We start from the raw sequence: 23,700 nt of genomic DNA on the forward strand, positions 1-23,700 counted from the left end.
GATAGTCACTTCTTCATATTCACAGTACATACAGTATTATATGGCCAACCACAATAGAAGTACGCCATAACTCATGTAAACCAGCGCATAGGGTTGGCGTCAGGAAGGGCACCCAGACGTAAAACAGGTCAGAAATGAATTGTGCTCCATAGTATGGATCTGCGAACCCACCCGAGTGTAGAAAAATGGTAGAAATAAAAAGAATCACATTGTTTGTATGAATTCATCTTACAACTGGGATACACTACATTGTAATTTAAATATTATTTTCAGTGTAGATGAAGAGGTGCGCGAAACAATGTACTGTGCTGCTGTTCGTCACGGGGGTGAGACGTCCTGGAAGTTGATGTGGAACGTCTACAAGAATGCTGATAATGTCCAGGAGCGGCAAGACGCCCTGCGTGCCTTGGGCTGCACCTCAAACGTCCACCTACTCAAACGGTAAGATATAAAATTGAAAATAAATCAGAACTCAGTCACAAGGTCAATAATTCGTTGGGCTTCTGCTCCCAGTATAGTGAGTCTGAACAGTCTGAATTTGGTATCATTGATGTCCACTTATAACTTCTTGTACGTTAAAGAACTCCTACGAGACATAATGCCGCTCTCTCTTAAGACAGCATTTAGAACGAACATCAAGCAAGTAGGATTACTACTGATAATAATAAATCTAGATAACCGTGTTATTATTTATCCTTTACATTAAAAGATTATGACCAGCAGTACATTGCAGTGAGTGTAGTCCGACTTACGACTGTATTTTGTGTAGTCAGAAGTACAAAAATAACTTCAAAATTGCGCATAAATCATACAACTAATTATGATACATTATTGCCCAAAAGAAAAGTTGATAACGAGATGTAAAATAGAAATACGGCCCAGATTCCACACCGTACATTCACTCTCCATTGCACTTGATAGGCTGCCTGTTGCATCCACTGGGGATTGTCAGCACTCCAACAGATGATGTTTGACCGTGGACGGTACCAACATAGTGGAATCACGATTCGTCGGACAACAGAATTTTTTACAGGAATGCTGCCTCATTTTCCAGACTTCCTAACAGCCACTGACAGAAATGAACTGGAGTTTCAAAATCTCGGCACTGAGCTCCTGGTTTTGCTGAAAATGGTAGGGGTGATATCTATGGACATGCAGTATTCGTAGTACGAAAGCTTGGTTTATATTCACCTGTTATGCAATTGTCCGTGTACTCGTTCGTGGGGAATCTGATTCATTTAGAAGAACTGATTCATTTGAAACGATTCACTAAAATGATTTGTTCGTTTGATTCGTTCATTTGATTCGTTCATTTGATTACCACGTGACGGAGAGCCGAAAGGGAAAACATGTTCTTTATAACTTCTACTGCTTTACAAGGTACAAGATGTTAAATGTTCAAGGTAATTGCTAGCATTTTAACAAGAGTAATGTCCTCTTTAGAGGTTACAGTCGAAAAATGCTGTATAATAGTCCGGCTAATCCTTTCCAAATTTAAGTAGCTACCATTCGAATTTATACGACAATCGAAAATTTTGAAATGTGTAGTAGATAAGAACATTTATGTGGCCATGTTCCACACGTTAGTTCATTGTAGTTCACGAGAACGAGAACAGGAACTTTGAAGTAAACTTAACCTATCATTTCGCAACGAGCTGGAAGTTGAGTGTATATTACAGTTCCGTGAAGTGTGTGACTTGAAACGACGTGATAATTTCTTATTTAAAAAATATTTTTTCCTGTAAGGTTAGGTTAGGAGTATTTGACTTGTGAACTGGACTTTTAGTTCAGGTTAAATAAAAAAAGTAACAGAGTCGTTCTTCACAAGTTGTCGTTGATTCAAAAATGGTGGATACCCGATTTGGCGATATGATTCACAACGAACGAGGAACCAAGGAACGAGTTGCGGCTGCCATCTCTCGATTCAGCTTTCGATTCACAAACGAGTCGGTTCATTTCGTTCACTGAATCATGATTCAATCGTTCAGTGCAATGATTCGTTCATTATGAATCACTCGTTCAGAATCTCCCCCATCTCTACCCAGAACAGTCTCTTCATCATCAGCAGACATTACGGTCTTGTCTCGGACAGTTTGTATCATCTGAAGCACCCCTCTTGTTCGTAAACCTCGGCATCAGAGATAAGCTATCATAAGTGGCATTTCGCTAACTTTATATGAGAGCAGAAGAAGCTGCTCTAGGACATAGACTGCTGCCATTAAGGCAGGTCCATTCGACAGTTCTGACCATGGTAAACTATCGGAAGCGTCAATATGATAAAGAGTGTGGTGGGTGGCATAAAGTTGAACTGTTGTATGATCACTTACCATTATTTACCGCTGGGCTCTCCTTGCACATACGATGGTATCACATAGATGATCTTCATTCCTGAGAAACATACACATACGGTACTCATAAGAAGATACGACAAAAACAATTCACATACGATAAAAACCTCAAAATCGTCGTTTTTTCACTTACGATAGTTCACCCCTGACATCCAGAAACGTCTTTCAACACTGCGGAAAATATTTGCAGGCGGTTTTCCCTCGGACTTAGCGAGGAATCTCACATCTACCGCCTCAAGGGCAGTGTCCTGGAGCGTGATACATTGGGTCGGGGGATACAACTGGGGAGGATGACCAGTACCTCGCCCAGGTGACCTCACCTTCTATGCTGAACAGGGGCCTTGTGGAGGGATGGGAAGATTGGAAGGGTAGACAAGGAAGAAGGAAGGAAGCAGCCGTGGCCTTAAGTTATGTACCATTCCGGCATTTGCCTCGAGAAGAAGTGGGAAACCACGGAAAACCACTTCCAAGATGGCTGAGGTGGGAATCGAACCCACCTCTATTCATTTGACCTCCCGAGGCTGAGTGGACCCCATTCCAGCCCTCGTACCACTTTTCAAATTTCGTGGCAGAGCCGGGAATCGAAACCGGGCCTTCGGGGGTGGCAGCTAATCACACTAACCACTACACCTACAAGGTCACATCACAGCACTTATTCATTTCGTCAAGATGTATTCCTACGAAGAGTACATTCAATTTTTGCTAATTTATGGAGAATGTACGGTCGAGTGTGCCTCTGCGATGTAGTGGTTAGTGGAAGTGGTTTTCCGTGGTTTCCCACTTCTCCTCCAGGCAAAAGCCGGGATGGTACCTAAATTAAGGCCACGACCACTTACTTACCTCTTCCTTGTCTATCCCTTCAAATTTTCCCATCCCCCCACAAGGCACCTGTTCAGCATAGCAGGTGAGGCTGCCTGGGCGACATACTGGTCATTCTCCCCAGTTGTATCCCCCACCCAATGTCTCACGCTCCAGGACATTGCCCTTGAGGCGGTAGAGGTAGAATAGAATAGAATAGAATAGAATAGAATAGAATAGAATAGAATAGAATAGAATAGAATAGATGTATTTACCATCAACAGGTTATTTTCCCAATTAAAATTATTCAATAAACCATGATATACAACAAATGCACCTTAAATAAATAACACTAATTTCCTAAAGTAATAACCAACCTCAAACTAAATCTAGAGAATAAATAAATAAATAAATAAATAAATAAATAAATAAATAAATAAATAAATAAATAAATAAATAAATAAATAAATAAATAGTTAAATGAAACTAAATCTCCTTAAATAATTGACATTATTAAACTACATCTAGTAACATTTACATATCTTACAGATAGGGCCTTACATTCATGAGGCCATTAGGGCACGTTAGATTTTAGACGGCTGTGAGTGAAAAAGGTCCACTGATTCACCCACCCCATTCAGTGATGTTAGTGCCCTCACAAGCCATGAGTTAGCCCAAACCACAGTTCTCACTTTACGCAGATGAAAGTATACCTTTGCCTAGTATTGCGACGAGGAACATTTAATAGAATTAGCTCCAGTAATGTTGAGCAATCCACTCTATTCGTCAGACACTTACAAAGAAAGGGGGCATTAGCACATCTGCGGTGTGAGTGCAATGTCCTCATGCTCATAGTCTCGCAAAAAGACTCGTATTCGGACGAGGAGAGATAAATATTCAAACCCTTGTAGCTGATCCATTTCATGAACCTTATTTAGACTCTTTCCAAGTTTTGTATTAAATACTGCTGAGAAGGTGGCCACACTCGCAACAGTATTCTAACGACGGCCTGATTAGAGTTTAAAACAAAGTTATAGGAGAAACAAATTCGGCACAGTTTCTTTTCAGAAAGCCAAGTAATTTAAACCCTTTCCTAGAAATCTTGTCTAAGTGTTTCTAAATGTGTCTAAATGTAGCAGTTTGAAAGTGTCACACCAGGATCATTTATTTCATTCACACGAGCAATTTGGAAATTGCATAAATGGTAAGAGTAATTTACTGGTTCCAACTTACGTGAAAATGTAATTGCGTTGCATTTTGAAGTATTCAAACCAAGCAGCCACTTTTTACACCAGTTACTTAGGAGGTTTAAGTCAGACTGTAGCAACTTACAGTTTAACTCATTATTGATCACCTTAATGATATTTAGGTCGTCAGCATATAGAAGGCAATTACTGTGTTGTATAACTGATGTTATATCATTTATGAATATGACAAAGAAAAGAGGGCCCAGTAAAGAGCCTTGGGGGACACCTGAAGTAGGATGGTACGGCTTTGACATAATACAATCAGCTTTTACTACGCAAACCCTATTAGTGAGGTAGCTTCTAATCCACTCCAAAGCACTTCCTCCTATCCCATATGCTGACAATTTGACGAGTAGAGCATCATGTTGAAGTGAATCAAAGACTTTGGAGAAGTCCGTGTAAACAACATCCTCTTGCTGCCTACTATCCAGAGATTCTGAAATGAAATTGATATACACCGCCATATTGGACACGATAGAGCGTTTCTGTACAAAACCGCGCTGCGCTACATTAATATACTGTGAAAATGAACTGTACAATCTCTTATACACGATCTTCTCTGCCACCTTTGAAATCAGGGACAATAACACAACAGGTCTATAGTAATCAAAGACCATTTTGTCTCCTTTCTTGAACACTGGTATGACGTAACCTTTCTGCCACTCACACGGAAAATACCCTGACTAAAATGATATATATATATAATATTGCTAAGTGGCCTACCTAGCTCAGATGCACATTCTTTCAATACTATTGCGGGTACGTCAACTGGACCACATGATTTGGAGGTATCCAAAATGCAAGAATTGAAGATACCTCTCCTGGAGAGGTCACTATTGAAGTTAGGCATATATCACACACGGACGAAGTGGATAGATTACGCTGTGCGGCAGGTGAGAGGTGGGATCCTTCGCTGAATCCGAGGGAAAAACCAAAAACCAACCCTGGAGGTTATTAAGAAAGGGAAGAAGAAGAAGTACGGTCGAATTAAAATGAATTCCACGTGCTCCGTAATGATAAATAGTTAAATGAACACCCTAAAGAGGCCAACATTTCGAAGACTTGTTTCTCTGAATATTCACGGTATCCTACCTCCTACCTACAGACAATCACGTCGTGGACCAACCTGGTTACTTAACATCCGTTCCAGTCCTCGTATCATTTTTCAATTTACGTGGCAAACCTGGGAATCGAACCCTGGCCTCCGTATGTGGCACTAAATCATGATAACCACTACACCACAGAGGCGGACTCTAATGCTAATACTACATTATAATTTTAGTATGTTCTCTATTTAAGTAAGTACTGCAGTACTGTTAGTCAAAACTAACCCTTCTACTATAAAAATCACAGATACTTTAATATAATTTCAAGAACGTTGGTTTAATATAAACAGCACTATAAACGTACAAACCTATAAACTGAGTTTAAACTTGATACAAAGTTTAAACCAATGTAGGGAAAATGGATGTTAGTTTCAACTCAGACATAAACCAGTTTAAAATAAACCTAGTTTAAACTCATTTGGAGAAAACGGCCCTTAAAAGTGCCAAGGACTACATCAATACCACTGCATTGAGGTCTAGCTCCTTTGCCAAAAGTTTAAAATGTTGTCGTTTAGTTCAAAAATTCCCATGCCCAATTCCTGGCCAAATTTGGGATTTCAATTTTCATTGGTAAATTGCCCTGGCTTGGTGACTGTGTGTGTGTGTGAGAGAGAGAGAGAGAGCTATCTTCAACGTTAGATTTCATCCTAAATGGTGTCTAATCCTCACAGTCGAGAAGGTCACTTATCGGCATCAACGAGAAATACGTGCACTAAGACCTATTACACCGAGAGGGAGAGAATGTTCTATTAGTGTAAGGGTTACAATTACTCACTCTGGATTCATCATTAAAAGTTATCCTAAGGATATTGCCTACCGTTCGTTTTCTTTCCTTTTATCTTTACTTCTTTAAAGTGAGATTATATATCCCCTCAATAGTTGCTTCTAAATCTGTATTCTATTTTACTGTTTCAGGTTGTTGACCTTGAGCGTGACCGAGGACTCCGGTCTCAAACCTGAAGATCGTATGAACGTGTTCTCGGCAGCCTGTAATGGACGAGACTTAGTCTCCTGTGATACTACTCTCAAGTTCATTAAAGCGCATTTCCATCAACTAGGAAATGAGTGAGTATTTTAGCGATTTACCATCCTTGTGACATCCATAATCTTCTGTGTTACTGCGACATTAAACTGCTGACAAACAGAAAGTGAGTATTTGCTCTCTGCGCGTCTATCGTAAGATTCGAATCAAACGAAATGAATAATACTGTCATTTATTTTACTTCCCACTAACTACTTTTATGGTATTCGAAAACACCGAAGAGCCGGAAGTTTCTCATGCAGGAGATTTTAATATGCCAGTAAACCTACCGACTAAGGCTGACGCATTTCAGCACCACTGAGCAAGGTTCGAACCTATCCAGGTGGGCGTAGAAAGCCAACGCGCTCTGCCGTCTGAACCAAGTCTGAGCTAATCAGCCCGGCACGAAGTTATTTATCGTAATTCATAGCCGAAAACGATAATGTTATATTTTTCATCTGCAACCCGAAACAATGGCAAATCTTCAGTTAATGCGTGACGAAATTCTTCTTGAAACAGTCACTTCTATACTGGCGGAAAATGATACCCCAACAACAACAAGTCATTCACTTAGAGGAATGAAATTTAGGCTAAGCAACAGTCTAGGTAACATATTTATTTGATTGAAGTTTTTGGTTCAAGTATGGATGAGAAGACATGTGTCATAATGATACAATAACAACCGCTGTAGTCACCTCGATTTTGAATGCAAGCATGTATGCATTGTGTCGTACAGATTCCATCCACGTCATTTTGTGGTATGGAGGTCCACGCCTATTGCACTTTTTCGGTCAAATCAGCAACGGTTAATGCTGACATTGGATGACGCAGGATTTGTCGTCGCATAATATTTCATACGTGCTCGGTGTGTGGAAGTTCTGGCCATCTTGCAGGCCAAGGCAACTGGTTGACAATGTGTAGAGAACGTTGCGTGACAGCGGCGATATGAGGACCAGCGTTATCTTGTTGGAAAACACCCACCTCCCTTGAATACTGCGAATGAATGGCAGCACAACCATTTTAATCACCAGTCTGACGTACAAATTCGTTGCCAAGGTTCTTACGATAAGGATGAGAGTGCTCCTGCTGTCAAAGGAAATTCCCCTCCCCCCCCCCCCCCCCAGTCTTAACTCCTGGTGTAGATCCAATGTGTTGACGCAGCAGACAGCTTGGTTCCAAACGCTCACCTGGACTCCTCCTTACCTACGACCATCACTGGCACCAAGACAGAACCATCTTTCATCTGAGAACATAATAACAGATCTCCACTCTGCACTTCAGTGAGTTTTAGTTCGATACCACTGAAGTCACAGATGGCAGTGACTTGGAGTTAATGGCATGAACGCTGCAGAACGTCTGGCTCGGAGCTGTCCCTCAAGTAATCAATTTGTTACAGTTCGCTGTATCATTCTGGTGCCAAGTGAAACTCTAATCGTTGCTGTAGATGCAGTACGATCCAGCAGAGCCATGCTGCGAATATGGTGGTCTTTCTGCTCTGTAGTAGACCCCATTCAGCCCGACCTCAGTCCTCTTGAGACAGTGCCTTCCCGTGGCTATTGTTGCCAACACACATGCACTGTGGACACATACCTGCCAAGACTTTCTGGGATATCGTGGAAAGAACATCTGCCTTGTCGTAGCCCTAATCGACGGCCTTGTTCAAACTCATTAAGCTGCCGTCAACAACGGACGATGACTAAGGCTTACGAACTACTGCTATTACTACTAAACGTTTTCATTCCTCCCCTGAAGGGGGAGGCGGGCCTCTTAGACGGTGACGCCGTCTCCCAGGTCGGGAGATTTGTTACGGTGAAGGAGATATGCGCAGAAGGTGAGGGGGTGGACGGACGTGGCCTATATTACGAACTGTCCCGGCATTCGCCTTAGTGCAGGAGAATGGAAAACCACGGAAAACCATTCTCATGACAGCCGACGGGTGGGGCCAGGTGTGAAGGCCAGCACTGTGTCCCAGGCCCGTCTCCCGAATGCAGAGGCGTAGAGCCACAGTACAGCCGTGGACACCTTTCGTCTGCTCGGTTAGCCGGTCAGAGTACAGAGCTGTTGGACAAGCCGTGGCCTCTTAAGGGACGAATCCCACTCTGCATCTACCGACCGGCTTACGAAGGGTACAGCGCGTATTTAAAGCAAACTTGTTTTGCAAGGTCATAGTGGTGATACGAACATCACTCTTCGTCATCTAGCGCACAGATTTGAATAGGATTCATCTTTCAGATGTGCAAACACGTCTCCCGAATTTCGTTTATCTGGCACAATTCCTTCTTGGTGCTGGGATTTCATTTCCCGCCAGAATATTTAATGTTTCCTGAAATAAGGACTTTCTATAACCAAACTCCTTTCACCAATTACTACATACTCCGTTAACATTCCTTTTCAAAGATACAGAATTGTGGAGTATATTTTATAGTACTTCTTCTCTTCCTTATATTACAATTAGCTTTACGTCGTACCGACACAGATAGATCTTATGGCGACGATGGGACAGGAAAGAGCTAGGAAAGGGAAGGAAGCGGTTGTAGCTTTTAAGCCCCAGCATTTGTCTGGTGTGAAAATGGGGAACAACAGAAAACAATTTTCAAGACTGCCAACAGTGGTGTTTTAACACTCTATCTGCCATAAGCAAACTCCCAGCTGCGCGCCACTAACCGCATGGCCAACTCGCTTGGTTTCATATTTCTTTTATCGTCCTCTGAACTAACTGGTATACCATTCTGTAAATGTGTGGAGGACTACGATTTAATGCTTACAGGTGCAGCATATACGAATAATTCTCATAATAGCATACTGCTTGTTGAGCTTTTAATCCAATTTTTCCCAATTGAATTCATTTAATATTTCTGTTGTCACCTACCATTATATCCTGCTATTCGAATCATCATTTCACTCACAATCTGTAGGGGCTGTAGATAATGATGGCGATCAATATATCGAAATTCAGCTTATCCATTTACCTTTCGAGATTCTCGAATCAGTCACAATAAAATACTTGTGATAATCTACGTTCCATCTCAGTTTTTCACCCTTCTACTGATCACCTAATTTTGGCCTGTCATCAATTGGAAATCCGTATTGGGACCATTTTATTTTGGAGATTCTTCAGAATATTATACATTGAATTATACCATCACTACAGTTTTATACTTCACGTAAGAGGATACAGATATTGTTCGTCGTTTACTTTAGCTGTGCTGTATTATCAATATACGATAATATCGCTACACCGTTTCATACCACAATCCTGATAAGTCATATAAAGCCTGCTGTTCAGGAACCAGGCCTCTCGACGAATATCCATCCGATATGGATGCATCTTTCACAACGATCTACATACTTCATCACAGTAGCAACGTCTCACATTTGAAGTTAATTATATATAGCAAAGAACCACGATTTTTATCGTGGTTAGCAACGCCAAATCATTCACAAATGTATACACATTGCATTTTATGCCCAAGTTAAGCTCTTTCTTAGAGAGACGGAGAAGATAATCTCAACTATGAATACTATGTAACTAGACTGGTGGTCTCAAAGTGGGGTCTTGCAAGTATTCTGAACACCGAAATGGGGAAGTAACACTTTATAACCTCACTTAATCTAGAAGAGTTATCAGAAGCGGACTCGTTCTGTTATTCAGTGCTGTTGCAAGATTGCGTGCGCTACATACATATTTACTATCCTCTAAAATGTTGATTTCAACACTATAAAAACATGAAGAAGTGTATTTAGGGCAGGATGAGAGGATAAATGCGTTTTTCTCTAATTATGATGAGAACTTGAAATGTTTAGTGTTCTTTAAAATATTAACAGTTGTCATCAGCAGTAATATGTAACGATATTACGCATCATATCACGAAGGTCATAACTTAAATTCAGGTATATTTTAATTTTAGTGAACATGGAACGTGAGATAATTTAGTATGGTCTGTATTAAGTGACAAGAGTTATAACGACATTACCGGCTAGTCCCTAAGTAATGTTAATAACTTTGCCATATTAGGACTATATTTAAATACGTACACACATGTGCGATCATTTTAAATGTTCGTTATAATGGTAAATTTTCTATATTATATTAAGACAAAAAGAGCTAAATGTTTACGATTTTTAAGGAAGCATGTTGTAACAAAAGCTACAGTAAATACCTCTCTTGTATGTACCATAAATGTATGCTTATTCCACGAATGCTGGCCACATGGTGTTCCGAGGCCTGACGCTATTAATACTAATAACAAGTACCCCTCCTACTTCTCTGTTCTCGCTCACTACGAGGAACGAACAAGACGTTTAGCCTTCACTCTGTGTCGAGAGGGTAGTATTCACTATACGTCATTAATACACAGTTCAAAAAATTTAAGGGCATGGTTCCACAAAACAATACCTCACACCCATTTATATTACCAACTAAACATTTATCGACGGAACGTATACCATTCAATTCAATGGAAAATATTGATTGAAATTATGGTGCACTATTTTCACCCTACCGGTGACAAGTAGGCATGTTAAAGGTTTTACTTGGTTGAATTCAAACAGCCGTTGGAGAGACGCGACCGGTACCCAACGACCATCTACCGTGAACGCGGGGATGTACCGAGCCAAACGGAAACTTGAATACTATAAAAGGAAGGCTTCCGAATGAGCTTGAAGCTAGTCGCTTACAAACCGGTGTATAGTGCGTGTCGCTCGTATCAAACCTCTAGACAAAGTACCTCTAACAAAATTATTCGAAATTTGCATTTAGGGTGTAGACTAGCTCGCCCAAGCATTTACGGTGAGTGAATAAATAAAGTAACTAGATCTATTTCTTCAATTTAGTTCGGTACGAGTAAGTTAACTGCCATACGGACTTGTTGTGATGGGTATCATACCCCTAATAGGCGTTACTCATGGTCGGACTGATATCTAAGTAGCAGATATAGTCGATTGTATCTAACCTAGGTCGCGGGATTGTATGCAAATATATACAAGGCAGTGAATAGGTATGTCATATTGCACAATCCAGTTTGCAGGACTTGCCGAGGATCGTGTGAAGTGCCGAAATGTGTGTGTGATACCGCAGTGAGATATTTGTGAAAATAGCCTGAGGAGGCTTAGATGTGAGAATAGGCCGTGTGAGAGCGTGGGTGCGAAGCTGGATATTCTAGATATGATGTCGTAAGGAGCCGTAAAGTGTGTATGCTATCCTCATATGAGATGAAAAATATGTGTTTGTGTACGGGCTGATGAGTGGCCTAGATTCGGAATATTGGGACACAATTTGGTGAGTCGTAAGAAGACTCATGTTTCTGTCAGAGAGACTCTGGCCTGACCGTGTGTTTTGAAAGGCGAGTCCTGTTTCTGAAAGCAGTGAGGAGAAATGGGCTGTTGACCCAATGACGTATTTATGCAGGTATAGACTTCGGTGAATGAACCTGGTGTACACACAAAACCCGTTATCCAACCCAAAGAACGTTAGTTTGTTCGCGTGTAAAGTATTTGTTATTGACGTTCGCTCCACAGCTGACCATGAGTTGCTAATTTTAACTAGCAACATTCCGCTGTTGTATGCACGACAGTTGACGTCCAGAGCCATAGAGGGCATGGGTTTGAGACCTTAACACAGACGATGATATCACGTGTATATATTTGTTTTCTTTTTCAGGTTGTGTTTATTTTTACCTTGAGCGTGTTTGTCCAATGTTTGTATTTATCTGTTGTTATTGTGTGCGTCGATGTTTAAGGCGATTACAGCACGAGCTGATTTTGAGGTTGTGAGGAATTATCTCTCTCCAATATATTCCGGGGCGGATCCCGTGACTGTAAAGTCAGTGTCTTCTGGTAGGTATATGCCTGTCCCAAGCAATTGTAGTTGTGTTTTGTTTTTTTTTTTTGCTAGGGGCTTTACGTCGCACCGACACAGATAGGTCTTATGGCGACGATGGGATGGGAAAGGCCTAGGAGTTGGAAGGAAGCGGCCGTGGCCTTAATTAAGGTACAGCCCCAGCATTTGCCTGGTGTGAAAATGGGAAACCACGGAAAACCATCTTCAGGATTGTAGTTGTTTACCGACTAGTTCGATTAATTTAATCAGGCCGAAATGTGCAAATCTCTCACATAATTTCACATTAAGAGACGATTCAGTCTGAGGCCACGTGCCGTGCGCAGTTTAATTTTCTTGAACCTCCGTCAAAACTCAATAACACTACCGTATTCCACACAATGATTGTAATTTGGGTTCGAGACCCGTATTTATATTTGAATCATTGACGGCAAATATTATATTGTAATATATTTCTGTAAATTAATTTATTTTATTTGGAAAGATTACTATTCTTACATCATGCTTTATTGGTGACAAACCATTCCACCTATTTATTTCTTCGAGTTCTCGTTTACAAATATGTATTATAGAACCTGTCCTATGATTTTAAATCAATTTTAGATAGACCTTTCGATCCATGATTTCATTTCCGAGCGTACCACGCAGCGTCTTCGCTGAGATAGGCCAAGTGAAGACAGAGGGGAAGGGGGTACAATATATATCAAGGGAGTTGACCTATGCAACTGAATAACATTACCAAGTTGCCAAGAAGTTGTGTTAATTGTGTTATTTTTAAATCGAAATACGTAGAATATGACCATATAATTCTAACATACATAATTCTGAATCTATATATCTTCCCAAACACCTAATATTGAAGGTCATATGGCGGTTAAGACCAAATGTGATTTAATCAACCGAAATAAAAATATTATTGGAGTTGGGCTCCCGTAAGACTTTACTCAACCTTGATCTATGGTATTCAGAGATATTATGTTAATGAAATTATATTCAACGTAGCCTTCTTTTATTATTCCGTCATGTGATACCGGTAATTAATTCATTTTTTGACTCCATAAAATGGCTAATTCGACATAATTTCTGTTTCAAATAAATATTAGAACAATTTCATATAATTCAGCTCTAGCCCAATGTAAAATTGCCAATCTTCTGCCTACTCCGAAGGAAGTAAATCGAGGCATATAAAGCGGGAGAAAGGGAAGAATGTCTACTTTATTGAGCAAAATGAAAGTTATATTTATGGGGTTCACTTTTAGCTGTAGTACCCGGTGAAGCTCGGGTACATTTCTTAATGTTTATTTTCAGGAACTGTATTACCTGTTCACTATGTGTGAAATGAACTTCTGTAGAATTTCTATTGCGACTTTGGTATTTTACTAACTATTTTGTAGTTAATGTGTTTAATTTTGAGTTTTAGATTACTTTGTTTCGCGTTAAACTTTGTCTTTGGGGCAGCCGGACTGTCACCAATCCTCCTAGCGACCCCAAACACTCTAGATTCAGCACTAATATCACTCATTTTGGACATTTTCCTTTTCACCCCTTCTCACTCGCCCCCGCCCCCACCAACCTCACATGCCATGGAGCTGGACATGGACTTAAAAAGCATCCACAGTGACACCATTCATTTCAGCGACTCCAAATACTATTCGACACTAATACTGAATATTTTCGACTACTTTTTCATGTTACCGCCACCCCCACTCCAAGGGATATTAGGGGTGTCTTACTCCCACAGTATTTTTTCCAAATAATATGTCGCTTGTGTACAAAGTTCTGTTGAGAGTTATGCAGGAACATACAGATATACATACACAACCTCGGCCATTTTCGACATTTTTCATTTTCACTCCTCCTCACCCCCTCTTCCGACGGGGGATGGACATGGACTCTAAGGTATCCATAGTCTCACGTTTCATCTCACCGATCCCGAGAACTATGGATTCGACACTAATATTGGTCGTTTTGGATTTTTTCATGTCACCCCTTCCCCGGCCCCATCTCTACAATATCGTCTTCCAGATAGGAAGTCACATGTACAGAAAATTTGGGTGAGAGTTATTATGGAACATACAATACAGACATCCACAATCTTGGTCATAATAAATATCTTCTTTTTCAGTCCCTTTCTATCCCCCATGCCTATGGGGGATCTACATGAACTTTAGCGGCATCTGGTGTGTCACTGTTCACCTCAACGAGGCTGGAAACTATGGAATTGGCACTAACAGTGGTCATTTACGATTATTGTTACAATTCAACCCTCATCGCCCCCACCCTAGGGGTGCTAGGGGTGTTTTACCCTCACATTACTTTTTTCCAGGTAGTAATTCAAATGGTCCGCCTCTGTGGTGTAGTGGTTAGTGTGATTAGCTGGCCACCCCCGGAGGCCCGGGTTCGATTCTCGGCTCTGCCGCGAAATATGAAAAGTGGTACGAGGGATGGAACGGGGTCCACTCAGCCTTGGGAGGTCAACTGAGTAGAGCTGGGTTCGATTCCCATCTCAGTCATCCTGGAAGTGGTTTTCCGTGGTTTTCCACTTCTCCTCCAGGCGAATGCCGGGATGGTAACTAACTTAAGGCCACGGCCGCTTCCATCCCTCTCCCTTGTCTATCCCTTCCAATCTTCCCATCGCCCACCAAGGCCCCTGTCAGTATAGCAGGTGAGGCCGCCTGGGCGAGGTACTGGTTATTCTCCCCAGTTGTATCCCCCGAACCGATGTCTGAAGCTCCAGGACACTCCCCTTGAGGCGGTAGAGGTGGGATCCCGCGCTAAGTCCGAGAAAAAAGACAACCCTGGACGATAAACAGATTAAGAAAGAAGGAAGTAATTCAAATGTGTACCGAGTTTCGTTAATATTGCTCCATGCGTTTCAGAGCTATATTGGAACATACACACATACCCAGGTATATATCGCACATTAATGACGCTAAAGTAAGTAGCGGACCCCGCCAGCAGGAAAGACAAACGCAAAGTAAGCACTACCCAAATGTATGCTTTTAAAATGAAAAACAAATCATTTTATCATCTGTTGATCATGTTCGGCGTGATACTAACAATACAGCTGTATAAAAAAGCGCACAAAATCTTAGCTATCTAGTACCAGCAAATTCTGAGAAAAAACATTACCGTATATACAGAATGTCGTTGCAAGAAAGTCATTTTTAAAAATCATTGTTACCTTCTACGGCATTTGTTGTATATACTGTACAAATTACATAGAGTATTGTCGCTAATGAGGGGTCCGACTCATTGGCTAAATAGTTAGCGTTGAGGCCTTCGGTTTAGAGGGTCCAGGGTTCGATTCCCGGCCGGGTCGGGGATTTTAATCGCGTTTGATTTATTCTTCTGGCTTGGGGACTGGGTGTTTGTGTTTGTCCTAAAACTTTCCTTACCATATTCAGACAACTTACTACACTACCAACCACCGCAGGAACTCGCAATAGTGATTACATCCCTCCATATATGGTTGGCGTCAGGAAGGGCATCCGGCCGTAAAACAGGGCAAATCCACATGTGCGACACAGTTCGCACCCGCGACCCCATAAGGTGTGGAAAAAGCAGTGGAAAAAGAGGAAGTTTCTCGCTAATGAGGGGCTGCCTGCCCGAGGCGGTAAAGGCGTGCTCAGTTCGCCCGCAAGGACCTGGGTTCGATTTCCCGGTAGGAAGTAGAAATTTTATAAAACGGGATCTCCACTTTCGGAGGCGCACATTGCCCTGAGGTTTACTCAGAGTACACTATAAATAAGCACCAGATTAATTCCTAGGAGCAAAGGAGGCTGCGAGTAGGCCTACATCTACCCACTCTACCCCACCAAGTGCCGAGGTTACGGATAGTGGTAGGATTTACCTTTCACCCCTCCAGTGACCTTCATGGCCTGTATGCAGGTGACTTTGTTTTATTCTCGCTAATGAAACTAGACAATAGATCTAAATTAATTATAATATTGCCAATTATATTTGCAAAGTTATTAGCACTGAAAACACTTAGATTTCTACTATTTACACTTTCAACAACGTAAAAAAGTGTGTGTCACTATGAAATACATGTTTACTAATGACAATCTTCTTCAGGAATATTCAGGCAATTTATTTTTGACAAAAGCAATACATGCTCTATTTGATGAATTCAGACTACCATTACCCCCTCAAACAAAACTAAATATCTGCCAGATTCAACACCATACATTAGCTGTTGACCTTCAAATTACAAGTCAAAGCGTCCGAGGTTTGAACCTCAGCTATGCCAGAATAATAGTAGAAGTAGCGCTGTAGTATTAGCAATAACGTATTTATTACAGCCAACCAACATATCTCGCGGACAATGCCTGGTCACAATAGTAAAACATACATGAAGACTGGAAATTACAGTACATGTACATGAAATAATCTCCACGAAACAAAAAAATTCAATGCACGAGAATTGAGAAATTAACTGCGAAGGAATGATACGTAATAATTGCAAGCAAACAAATGAAGTTTTTTTTTTTTATTTAGTATGAAGTTTGAAATGGCTTGGCTTCGGGAGGAGTAATAAGAAGATAATTGGCTTCACATCTCACTGACAGCGAGTATTCATGCTTTCTTAATTTCTCGTTTCGTACTTTTGGTATGATTGTTAGCATACAGGCCATGATCAGACCCTTCCCAGTCTACCCCGAATTGTTTTCATGAATCAAATACCATGTCCTCACAGATAATGAACCACACACACACACAGCGCTGTTCACTACGATGTCTCAGTTGTCTACCAACTAAATGTTAACATAAATACCCTTGTTTTCAGGTTCGGAGAATACCAGACGATTTCTTCCATACTTGTTCGTGTCGCCTCTAGACTGAAAACCAAGGAACAGGTGGATATGGTAGGTATGAAATTGTATGATGCTCATGGGTAGAGCAAAGTGAGTTGATCAAATTGCCACAGAATGCGAGTCCATGGCTTGAACTTTGGATATAAAACTTGATAGATTGTCAACTGTAGTTTTAATGGACGCCCCTTTAACGATTATTTCACTTTAGCGATAAAAATTGTATTCCTCTGCTTGTCCACCAAAAGGCTTCCCGATAAATTATTTCAACAGTACGAACATCAGTGTAACAACAAACTACGTATAACGAGGATGAAAATTTCCCCTTCATATGCATATGAAAAAATGTAACGATTTTGTGTATTTAAGTTTTCTTATCCCCTCCACTAACAATGAAACCAAACTACTTTCCCGTTTCAAAATTCAACGAGAATTGAGGAGAGACCTTAGATAAGATTGAAGTGAACAGGTGAAAAATACTAGACTGGAGTCTCTCCAAACGTCAGATATTTGGGAAAGTTTTCGATGTTACCCACGCGGTATGCGACCCCTACAGTACCCTGTCGTAGGCGAATAGTGCAATGTAATGTAATACCAGGTGGCCCATTAGTTCCGGTCTCCATGGCTAAATGTTTAGCGTCCTGGCTTAGGGGTTCCGAATTCGATTGCCGGCCGGGTAAGTAATTTCTTTAACTGGTTAATTCGTCTGGCTCGGGGGCTGGGTGGTTTGCCTCTTCATCATTAGAAACCATCTTGGGTGGGGTCCCATCCTTACAGATATGTAGGTCGCCTAGAGGTTGTCTGCTATAAATTGACCTGCACCAGGCCTCTCCGCAGGCCATACGCCGTTATTATCATTAGTGCCGGTAGGAAAACAAATACAGACAACACGAAGTGTTTTCTATATTCAGAGTTCAGAGAAAAGAAACAAGAAACTATGCACACCGGGCCAGCTGGGCGTATGGTTAGTGGCGCGGAGCTGTGAGCTTGCATCCGGGAGATAGTGGGTTCGAACCCCACTGTCGGCAGCCCTTAAGATGGTTTTCTGTGGTTTCCCGTTTTCACACCAGGCAAATGCTGGGGCTGTACCTTAATAAAGGCCACGGCCACTTCCTTCCAATTTCTAGGCCTTTCCTATCTCATCGCCGCCATAAGACCTATCTGTGTTGGTGCGACGTAAAAGCTATTGTAAAAAAGAACGAATATGTCCCTTGTAGAATTTTCAAAATATCACATTATAACGCTGAATAAAAACAATACTAATAATAATATAGCCGGGAAGTGTTGTTCAGGCGGTTGAGGCTCTGGTCTTCTGACACTTACTTGGCAGGTTCAATCCTGGCTCAGTCCGGTGCTATCTTAAGGTGCTCAATTACGCGAGCCTCATGTCGGTAGAATTACTGGCACTTAAAATAACTCATGTGGAACTAAATTCCGGCCCCTTGGCGTCTCCCAAAAACGTAAAGCCAAGAACACTTTTATTAATAGTAACATTAAATAATGTGTGAAAATTCTGATGAACCTGTTTAATGGCAATGTGAATGCTGAATATCCCTAGGTAATTCCACACAATTTATGGAGGATATTGTTTAGATACTTCAACTTTTGTGCTAAGTTCAGGAGGTGTTGTTTGAAGGATAATGTACGGTCCAAGATGACGCTAAGGTAGAGTTCGCACGTCCGTAGGTTTAACCTCTAATTGCCTTACACGTGCCTCATGGATGGTGATAACTGAGCAACAGGGAAACAGGCAGCCAGACTATCCACAGCATCTCCCGGCAATGACATATGGACAAAATAATAGAAACAGTTCTTCTCAGAACTCATTAACGAGGAACATTGGTCCATCTATCAGACTCCTACAACTGAATATCGAAAGCATTACCAAGGCAAATTGTGACTATCTGTTGAAATTCCTGCTGGAAAATAACATCGACATTGTCGCCATTCAGGAAACTTATATTTCCAGCGAAGAAACATTCCGAAGCTGAGGTCGAATTCCTGGATGTACTGCTCTCGGTGCAACTTATTACGAGGTATATGGAATTGCTACGTATGTTCGGAGCAACTTAAACGAGGAAGCTCCACTAATTTCTGTTATTGTGAAGGAAGATATACATAGGGTTGTCATACAAGGGCATAATATCATTATCACTAATGTTTATTGGCCACCCAAGTCACCATTGCCCGATTTTGCCTTTCAAACTGCAGAACATCCTGCAATTTATGTTGGGAACTTCAACAGTCACCATTAATTTTGGAAGTACTCGGACAATGATGAAAATGGAAGCATGCTTGCAGAATGAGCTGAAGTGAACAATCTTCATCTAGTGTTCGATCAACTGGTTGGAGCAAGGATTCAAATCCTGACTTTTGTTTGATTACCTGCAATGAAAGAGGCTTCCCAATCAAGGCCACAAGAAAAGTGACAGATGCCTTTCCCCACAGCCAGCAAAGACCTGCAATAATACAATATGATAGTCCCTGTCATATGATCGACTGATCGACTTCACATGCTCGATGGAACTTCCAGAAAGCTGACTGGGCGAAGTTTTCAAGGGAACTGGATAAGTGCATTCGCTGAATCCCTCCATCACATAAGAACTACTATCTATTCATCGGTGCAGTAACAGCAACAGCTAAAATGTGTATGCCAAGAGGATATCGAAAAGAATATATACCAGGATGGAGCGATGAAAGTGAAACGCTGTACCAACACTTCAAGCAAAGTTGTGACCAAGAGATAGTTACAGAACTTTTGACCAGCTTAGACTTACCTCGAAGGCATAAATGGACAGATACATTTGAAAGTATGGACTTTACCCACTCAAGCAGGGAAGCATGGAGCCTTCTGAGGAGATTGGGAGGAAGTGGATCAGCATGCAGAAAATCTTCCGGTGTAACGCCTGACTAAATTTCTCCCAGCATCATTACCACATCAAGAGCGCCTCCCGACAAGAAACATACCAAACATATTAGAAGACAGTTTCCTGATCTGAAAAAGACGCCATCTCCCTCATATGAATATGCACGTCCCTTCACAGTTTTAGACATTGACATGGGACTGAAGGACCTCAAACCTTTTAAGTCACCTGGTTTTGATGGCATCCATCCAGAGTTCCTGATTCATTTGTGAGAATGAGATAAGAAATGGTTGGCAGAGTTCTTCACTGAGATCCTGCTGATGAGTCAACTTCCACTGGAGTTCAGGAAGGCGAAGATAATTTCTATTCTGAATCCCGACAAGCCCAGTAATAAGGTACAAATCTATGAATCCATCGCCCTTCTTAATTGCTGCTACAAACTTCTTGAAAGGTTGATAACAGAATATGTAGCGCAATCCTAGAGCACATTCCAGGTGAACAGGCAAGCTTCAGACCAAGGCGTAGCTGCTGCGACCAAGTATTTTCTCTTACATCCTTCATAGAGGCAGGATATCAAATGAAGCTGAAAACATCTGTAGCATTTGTTGAAATTACTGCTACCTTTGACACTGAATGGAGGGAAGGCCTTATCTACACATTTATTCGTATCATACCATGCAGAACGGTGGGTCAACTGATTAATAACATGTTAAGTGATCGGAAGTTCCAAGTAATCTCTGGAAGCAGGAAAAGCAAGGAGAGGAATATAAACAACGGATTGCCTCAAGTACCAGTACTCTCACCATTATTGTTCAACTTGTAACTCTCTGACCTTCCTGATACTTCATCCAGAAAATTCTGCTATGTCGACGACTTGGCTCTAGCCGTATAAGATCAGGTAATGGAGACGACTGAAGATTTTCTGAACAAAGACCTGTCTTTACTGGAAAGCTACTTCAAAATCTGGATACGTCAACCCAGTGTGAGTAAAACAGAAGTGTTTTGCTTCCACTTAAATACAATTTAAAATATTAATTGATTGCTTTCGTCTGAATATCATACTTTGAACTTCATTGTGGTTTTCCATATTCACTCCCTAAGCATAACGTTCCGTTTATTAATTACGTAAGTATATACCATTTATTAGATAATTCACTGGCCAATTTAACAAAATTTCGGTTAAATGAAAGTTTATTTAATTGTCCCCAGAAATTCGTTGTAACGAAGTTTGATTGTAGATGGATATTCAGACAGACTAAGATGGAAAATTAAGACAGTTTCCTTCCCTATAAAGAGTTACCTACCGGGCGAGTTGGCCGTGCGCGTAGAGGCGCGCGGCTATGAGCTTGCATCCGGGAGATAGTAGGTTCGAATCCCACTATCGGCAGCCCTGAAAATGGTTTTCCGTGGTTTCCCATTTTCACACCAGGCAAATGCTGGGGCTGTACCTTAATTAAGGCCACGGCCGCTTCCTTCCAACTCCTAGGCCTTTCCCATCCCATCGTCGCCATAAGACCTATCAGTGTCGGTGCGACGTAAAGCCCCTAGCAAAAAAAAAGAGTTACCTAATAACACTGCTTAAGGCTGTGGAGAGGACTTTAAATTCCTGCAACATTGTTTGTACGACTTTTTCCTTGTTTTTCGTAAAATGGCCTGGTGTGAAATTTTGGAATGCCGCACGTTTGATTTTATTGATGCGTCAAATTATCTTTGTTACGCACAGCAGTGTAGAAAAAGTGAAATCTTACTTCTAAACACACGAAATTTTTCATGGTCTGTTTGTCTTAAATTGGTTTTGTACAATCTTAGAGCATTGTACCCCGAACTCTTATACAATTACCAGAGTATACCTTATGGACGATTCAGCGAAACATCACACGACTAGAGTAGTGTAACTGAAAAATGTAGCGATTTTTGTTGCTTGAAAGTCTTGTAGTTAGTGGAAACAATGACAACAATGACATTAATTAGAGGATAATTCCTAGATTGGCATCGAATTCATGCTATGTAAGACGCTCAGCAAGAGCTAATGTGGCAATGAGCATAAATTATATGAATGTTACCGCAGTGGTTAATATCCCTTATATTCGTAACTTTGAAATATGTACGACATTTTGATTCCTACATTTTTACAGTACTTATCACTCATCCTGTATATTATTGCGACAGACTTCATCCTCAACGAGCTTTTCTATGAAAGATAGCGTCTAAATTTGCTTATGAGCTTGTACCCGGTTAAAGGCGCCTATCGGTCCTAGGCATCGCCCATGACACTCTCGTCATCGCGAAGGACAAAAGATCAGCCGAAAAACTCACTTCGAAGAAATTGTCGTCACTCTTCAGCACTAAAAATGCATGGAAATTAACATGATTCAAGGAATGCTTACCAGTAGTGACCTAGAGGTGGACCGCGACTTTAATGAAAAACACATTTCCGCACGTGAAATGCCTTCATTCCTCAGAACAATCTCGGCGGCCTCAAAAACCAACTAGAATCACTCGTGCCCTCTCCACTTGTTCAACCGAACCAGAAGTGTTGCATACAAAATGCCTCAATTTTTCCAGCTATTATATACCCCTTATAAAACGATACCAACCGAAACAATACCACGAACATTCCAGATAAAATGGGCAAATGTACACTGAAAAAAATACTTTGCTTATCATCCAATACACGTGATGCAATTCTCTATATTCATACTTAATTCAATGTTTCAGTGCTCCTGTACAAGGGAAGCCTTCAAACAACTAATACATCAAATTCATTTAAATGTGTACAGACGGCCAACAACGCTTACGGTAATAAAACAAGACGACTTCATGAGGAAAATAAGCATTACCTCCAGGAATTGAAAGTATAACACAACGAAAATATTTTCCAAAGAATATAAACTTCCTAGACGTTAGAGATTTACGCAGTGCTCGGAGAGATACAGAAAATGACAAAAAAGTGCTCTTTCCCTCAGGAAGGACAATATGTTATTCTTCTTAAGAAATATACACAAGCCAACAAGTGGGCTCGAAGCCACCAAGGACTCACTAGCAGCGAATGGCGCTGTGGCCTTAATATGGTAAGCAACGTACACGTTATTCAAGGTAGGTCGTATGTCAGTAACCGTTGTCAACACAATCACAACGAGATTGAAACCCTCCCCCACGTAATAGGACACAACGCTCACAATGAAACTCTAATTAATGTCAAACACAGCAGCATTCGCCCCCCGCCCCCTGTACAGTAACTAGAAAGATTCTGGCATGGTCGTCCATGAAGAAGTTCACGAGATCTCAACTACGGGCAGCACTCGTCGAAGAGAAATAATCGCCTTCGACGACGAAACAAAAAGCGGGTATGTAATCGACCCAAGTGTCATATTCGAAACTGATGTGTCACAGCCATTAGTATTCGACAGAGAACAAATAATATCTACTGTCCGTGTATCCTCTAATACCTTGATAAAAGCCACCCTAAGAGCCTGAAAGTTGTGGGGTTTGTGGTTGGCTGGAGCCATTTCCACGATTACGTCTTTCTTTGTCAACTTCTGTAACAGTCTTAAGAATCAACATAGATATCATTAACGCCATTGGCCTTAGAGTACTGAAGGTATCAATGAAGATCTTCAGATATTATCTACATGCATACTTCTGTTAAGGTATTCTAGTGCTGCA

General features: G+C 41.1%; 1 protein-coding gene across 1 annotated transcript in view; it reads left to right on the forward strand.

Annotated features, from left to right (window-relative positions):
• Positions 1–23,700, forward strand: part of LOC136859064 (uncharacterized) — a 792,234-nt gene that overhangs the window by 764,545 nt on the left and 3,989 nt on the right. The window contains exons 41-43 of the mRNA XM_068225768.1: positions 274–441; positions 6,415–6,564; positions 17,146–17,224. Coding sequence (XP_068081869.1) covers positions 274–441; positions 6,415–6,564; positions 17,146–17,224 — 397 coding nt within the window. The remainder of the gene's footprint in view (positions 1–273; positions 442–6,414; positions 6,565–17,145; positions 17,225–23,700) is intronic.

Source organism: Anabrus simplex, chromosome 1 (genome assembly GCF_040414725.1).
Source record: "Anabrus simplex isolate iqAnaSimp1 chromosome 1, ASM4041472v1, whole genome shotgun sequence".
Classification (NCBI taxonomy): domain Eukaryota; kingdom Metazoa; phylum Arthropoda; class Insecta; order Orthoptera; family Tettigoniidae; genus Anabrus; species Anabrus simplex.